The sequence below is a fragment of the Phragmites australis genome, chromosome 8 (assembly GCF_958298935.1).
Source record: "Phragmites australis chromosome 8, lpPhrAust1.1, whole genome shotgun sequence".
NCBI classification, from domain to species: Eukaryota; Viridiplantae; Streptophyta; class Magnoliopsida; order Poales; family Poaceae; genus Phragmites; species Phragmites australis.
The window spans coordinates 10,093,229-10,099,321 of record NC_084928.1 but is presented as its reverse complement, the minus strand read 5'-3'; the positions used below and the strand labels follow the sequence as shown (position 1 = coordinate 10,099,321).

General features: G+C 46.8%; 1 protein-coding gene across 1 annotated transcript; it reads left to right on the top strand.

Annotated features, from left to right (window-relative positions):
* The first annotated feature begins 4,123 nt into the window (after window positions 1-4,123).
* LOC133925839 (protein JINGUBANG-like) lies at window positions 4,124-5,757 on the top strand. The gene has a single exon (XM_062371588.1). The coding sequence runs from the start codon at window positions 4,278-4,280 to the stop codon at window positions 5,547-5,549; it is 1,272 nt and encodes a 423-aa protein (XP_062227572.1). The 5' UTR covers window positions 4,124-4,277; the 3' UTR covers window positions 5,550-5,757.
* The last annotated feature ends 336 nt before the right edge of the window (window positions 5,758-6,093 follow it).

Genomic DNA, 6,093 nt, shown 5'->3' with positions numbered 1-6,093 from the left:
AGCTTTAATTCTGTGGCTGTGTGCTTCAGATAAGTGTTGCTGAGCAAGACTGAGGCTATGAGCTGTGGCAATACATTTCTATCAATGTTCTTCAAGAAAACCACCAATACTATGTTGTTCGTAACAAGTTTACGTTCGAATGTTTTGTTGAATCGCTCCTCAATTATGAATAGGCATTGCTACACGGCCTCCACATCTTTGCATTGCATAGCCCTTTTTCACTGGAATTTGTGTTTAGTGTGAGATAATTGCCAAATTGATGTGCCTCGTGAAGTAGTTGTTGCCGGGTGCATTACGTATCTGTCTGGTTTTATGCAGGACAGCAGCATTGGTACTGGGGTGTCCCTGGAATTCAAGAGAGTAAAATATCTGGATTTGGTAGCAAAGCGTAAGTCCTCTCTTATTTTAGTATATTTACAAGAATATATTACTACAACGAAATTAGTAGCTGAAGAATCACTCCAAAATCTGCATATGGAGATCAGATTACAGCCAAGTTATCATTGCAAGCTCACCTTTGGTGGAAGAATATGCATGCTGGAAAGTGGGGAGAAAAGAGCCAAGAAAGAAAAGGAAGCTGCATGTACTCCCAACATGGCAAGTCAAATCCACATTAGGTATATCCATTGATGTGTATATGCATTGCTCAAAGGGAGACACTTCACCTGGAGCAATGAGCAAGGCTGCCCTACCCTGACCCGTATCAACCGCTGTTTCACCTCTCCGGAATGGGACCTGTTATTCCCTCGAGCAGGCCTCTATGCTCTTTCATCAGCGGCTTCTGATCATTGTGCTTTAGTAGTTCGAGGTGAGGAAGATTTGGTGAGATATTCAGGTTTCCGTTTCGAATCCTTTTGGGTTATGTTGCCAGGCTTCTTGGATACAGTCTAGACCGCCTGGGAGCAACCGGTTAACATTCTGAATCCCTTGTTGCGACTATGGGTCAAGCTCAATAGAACAGCAAAAGCTTTGAAGATTTGGGCACGAAGGTTGATTGGAAACACTCGGTTGCATCTGGCCATTGCAAATGAGGTTATCCTTAGACTGGACATCGCGCAAGAGCAGAGATCACTGACCCTAGAGGAGAAGGAGTTTAGACGATATTTGAAGAAAAAAGTACTCAGGCTAGCAGCAATTGAACACAACCGGCTGAGACAACACTCGAGATTGACTTGGGTTCGGAAGGGAAACACAAACTCAAAATTCTTCCAAATTAGAGCAAATGCGCGACGGAGGAAGCATTTCATTCACTCTTTGGATACGGAAGAAGGGACAGTGTTAAACATGGAACAAAAGAAGGCAGAATTGCTTAGGTATTTCAAAGGCCAGCTGGGCACAAACATTCATAGAGAGCACTGTCTCCATTGAGAGGAGCTGGGCTACCAAGCGACCGATCTTTCAGACCTTGAGCAGCCTTTCACGGAAGAGGAGATAGAGCAATCCTTTAAGAATGTGCCGAATGAAAAATCCCCGGGGCCAGATGGTTTTATAGGGATCTTTTACAAATCCTCCTGGCACATCATAAAAGAGGATATGATTGAAGCAATCAAGTGCTTCCACAGCCTCAACGTTCCTGACCTTGCTCTCATGAATGAGGCGAACATCCTTCTACTGCCGAAAAAGTTTGAAGCTGTTAGGGTGGCAGATTACCGCCCAATTAGCCTGATAAACAGCGTTTCTAAGATCATAACAAAACTCTTAGCAAACAGGTTGGGAAAGAGACTCAAGGACATCGTGTCAATTAGCCAAAGTGCATTTATTAAGAAACGTTGCATCCATGACAATTTCATCTACGCGCAGAACGTAATCCGTGAGCTGCAAAGGTTGAAAAAACCGGCACTCTTCATCAAACTTGACATCTCAAAGGTGTTTGACTCTATTAACTGGCCATACCTGATTGAAGTTATGCAAGCCATTAGTTTTTGTCTGAGATGGAGAAATTGGATTTCGGCTCTCCTTAGAACTTCAACTTCTAGAGTCCTTCTCAACGGACAGCCGGGTCAATCAATTCAGCATGCCAGAGGTCTTCGTCAAAGGGACCCCTTTCGCCGATGATGTTCATTTTAGCTATAGATCCTTTGCAGCGTCTTATTGAGCTTGCGGCCCAAAGGAACATCATCAAATTGGTTTTGCCTCGTCGGGCTAGCATGAGATGCTCCCTTTATGCGGATGATGCGGCTATTTTCGCTCGTCCAAACACTCGAACCTCACGGCTCTTAGTGAGATCCTCTCAACCTTTGAAAAATGCTCCAGGTTGAAAACAAATATGCACAAGATAGAGATATACCCAATACGATGTGATGAAATTCCCACAGATAATCTCCTACAAAACTTTCCAAGGAAGATATGTGAATTTCCTTGCCGTTACTTGGGTCTACCGCTGCACAAGAGAAGACTATCAAAATCGGATATTCAACTGGTGATTGACAAGATAGGTAGTAGGCTGCTGGGTTGGAAAGGCAGGTTTCTTTCTTTTGCGGGAAGAGAAACTTTAGTCAAGACTGTCATGTCCTTGCAGCCAATTTACTTCCTCACTGTGTTCCCTCTAAAAAAATGGCTGCTCAAAAAGATTGACCGATTGAGGAGAGCTTTCCTTTGGAGAGGCGATGAGCCGGAGAAGGTAACTGGAGGTCACTGCCTTGTAAACTGGAACACGGTATGTTTGCCAAAGACCCTAGGCGGTTTGGGAGTTTTAGACTTACAGAAGTTTGCCTGTGCTCTTCGGATCAGATGGTTATGGTTTAGTTGGAAAGACGAGGGTAGGCCTTGGACACAAATGCACTTGCCCTGTGATCAATCAGACCTGGACCCCTTCAGTGCTTCGACGATCGTTTCTCTAGGGGATGGAAAGAAAGCCCTCTTCTGGCAATCCAGCTAGATCAATGGACAAGCGCCAAAGAACATCGCCCCGAGTATTTATGAGAAATCTAAAAGAAAGAAACAACTTGTTTGTAATGCTCTCCCAAACCAAAATTGGATTAATTGGCTTGGTCCAATTGAATCCCAATCTGAACTTGATCAGTTGGTGCTACTCTAGGAGCACCTGCAAGATTTAACAATCTCTAAGGATTCCCAAGACTCCATCTTTTGGAGGTGGACCGAAAATGGCGAATACACAACAAAAAGTGCGTATCAAATTCAATTCCTTGGCAGTTTCAGAAGGTATAACATGGCAAACATATGGAGTGCAAAAGCTGAATCCAAATGCAAAAAAATTCATGGATCCTTCTCCAAAACAAGATTCTAACGGGAGACAACTTGGCTAAACGTGGATGGGGAGATTCTACAACTTGTCGGCTATGTGATCAAGAGGAGGAAACTGCAAATCACCTGTGCAAAGACTGCTCTTTCACCAAGAAAACTTGGCAACAAATCACTTTTTTTTTTTACCTGCATCACATTCCTCAGTTGGACTCATGTCAGACTCTCCGCGCTTGGTGGCGCCAAGCCAATAAGCATGTTGGTCATGACAACAGAAAAGACTTCAATGGCATCGTCATCTATTTTTGGTGGCATATTTGGAAGGAGTGTAATAGAAGAGTTTTTCAAAATCAATCTTTGTTAGCTCAGGGGGTTGCTTCCTTGATCAAGGAGTCGGTTGAGGTTAGGAGAGCTGTTTGGAGGGAGCAAGCTGTGGGAGTGCTCGAAGATTAACTCCTCCTTTGTTTGCAGGTTTCCAGCAGCCTTCTCTGGACTCCTCCTTTAGTTGGCTAGGCCTCGGTTGCCCTCCTATTGAGTCTCTTTCCTAGTTAAGAGGCTAGCCGTGAACGCAGTCTGCAGTGTGTCTGGGTTGTTTTCAGACTCTTGTTTTTTTTTTCTTTCCTCTAATCTATGAAAAAATCAGCAGAGCTCCTGCTATCGCTTCGAAAAAAAATCCACATTAGGTATATCCATTGATGTGTATATGCATTTCTGGACAGATATTTCTAAAACTGATTCTTAGCAAGAAACAATGAGTACACGAGATCACCTTTACCTGTTAGAAAGTCTCCATGAATGATCCAGTGAAAGCTAGTCGATGTAGCACATAATTTTAGTTTTCAATGCAGCCATCTTGACACAGACATTTTTACCAATAATTCTGTCCTCAGAATCTAAAGCATTCTAGACTGTCTTTTTCCCCCACTTAAGTACCTGTCAGTTGGATATTTCTGCACTGCATTCTTATCTTCCTTTGTGAAGCACGTCAGCTATAACGAACCTTTCAGGTCACTTACTATAAAGACGAGCACTTACTGCCTTACTGATGCTTATCATAAACTTCTTTCTGTGCTTCCATGCAGATTGCAAATTGCAATATTGCAGTGAGCTCTTGTCTGATGACTGGTTCCATGAGTTCCTCTAGTAGACAAGAAGAAACCCATGCTCAGGATGTGTGTGAGAAACAAACCACATCATTCTTGTCACAGTCAAGTCACCCTTCCTTACAGTATTCCCAGAACCCAAACTACCCAAACTTGAGCCCATGCCTCTACCGGTGCATTGCCACTGTCAAAGGCGACTCATCCTACGTATCCGGCCTCGCCGTCGTAGGCGATTCACTCTACTTCGCCTCGTCGGACGGGCACATCAAGCTGCGGCCCCTGGACATGGCCATGGACGTGCAACGGGCTGAGCAGGCCAGCTCTACGGTTGCAATCACCAATAGTTCCATAAAGTGTGTTGTCGCCACCAGCAACGGACTCATCAGCGCGCACCAGGACGGTAAGATCAGAGTGTGGCACGCCGGTCGGAGGAACGGGAGCTGCCACCTTGCGCTGCGCGCCGTCCTGCCGACCGCCGCGGACTGCCTGCGCACGTTCCTGTCCCCGAAGAACTACGTGGAGGTCCGGCGGCACCGGAAGCGCACCTGGGTGCACCACGTCGACGCGGTCACCGCGCTCGCGCTGTCCCCAGACGGCGTGCACATGTACTCCGTGTCATGGGACCGAAGCCTCAAGGTGTGGCGGCTGCCCGGCCTCCGCTGTGTGGAGTCTGTCGCGCGGGCACACGACGATAGCATCAACGCCGTGGCCGTGTCGGCCGACGGGCACGTGTACACTGGGTCGGCCGACAGGACGATCAAGGCGTGGAGGCGCCACCGGGGGCAGAGGAAGCTCGCGCTGGTCAGCACCATGGAGCGCCACAGGTCCGCGGTGAACGCGCTGGCGCTGGGCATCGAGGGGCAAGTGCTCTACTCCGGCGCGTGCGACAAGACAGTCATCGTGTGGGAGCGTGCAGGCGAGCAAGTGGCCGCCACAGCCACGCTCAGGGGGCACACGAAGGCCGTACTGTGCCTGGCCGCGACCGGGGCCGAGGTTTGCAGCGGTTCGGCGGATAGGACGGTGAGGGTCTGGAGGCGGGGAGCGGCGGCGGCGGGCTATACGTGTCTGGCCGTGCTGGACGGCCATGCTGGAGCAGTGAAAAGCTTGGCGTTCGTGAGTAAATCGGGAGGTTATTGCGACGAATGCTGCTCGTGCCGTGGCTGCTCCTGCTCTGCAGCTCTTGTTTGCAGCGGATCGTTGGACTCTAATCTAAAGATTTGGAGGGTGAATTTTTCTTGTTTATGAATTATGAGTACTGCAACCGCACGCGGGATGAATAGCTGCTACTACTACTAGAGCTGCCTGCTTCAGAATTTTAGATGCAATCAGCAGAAAAGAGGTCAAAATTCCTTCAATTTTGGGGTTTAATGAGAACATTGTAGTGTAGTTTGATCACTAGATGCAAGGCGCTGTTTCTCAAATAAGCTAAGCACTGGAATGGTTTATATGTAAAGTTGCAAAAATCCATTTACTTTTTTGCATGATACTTTCACCCAGTATGTCATTGTTTGAAACTATCCTTTGCCACCCATTTTCTTGTGATTTATGATGATATGGACAACAAGCTCCGTTGGTAAGGTGGTCTTCTAGCGTGGTGAAGTGTTTGGAACTGGACTTTAATGTGTTGAATTTGCTTTAATTTTCTACCGAAACAATTCGATTGGTTATTCCAGCCTGATTAGTTTTTCTCGAAGAAGCATGGAAATGACGATGAGGGAATGCGAGTAGGTGACCTAAGGTTCAGCGGTGGTGTCCTTGGGATGAGCAGCATGCCATGCTCTAACATAGA

Bases quoted from the DNA above. Each gene is read 5' to 3' on its own strand.
- LOC133925839 (XM_062371588.1), top strand. From the start codon at position 4,278: ATGCAGATTGCAAATTGCAATATTGCAGTGAGCTCTTGTCTGATGACT.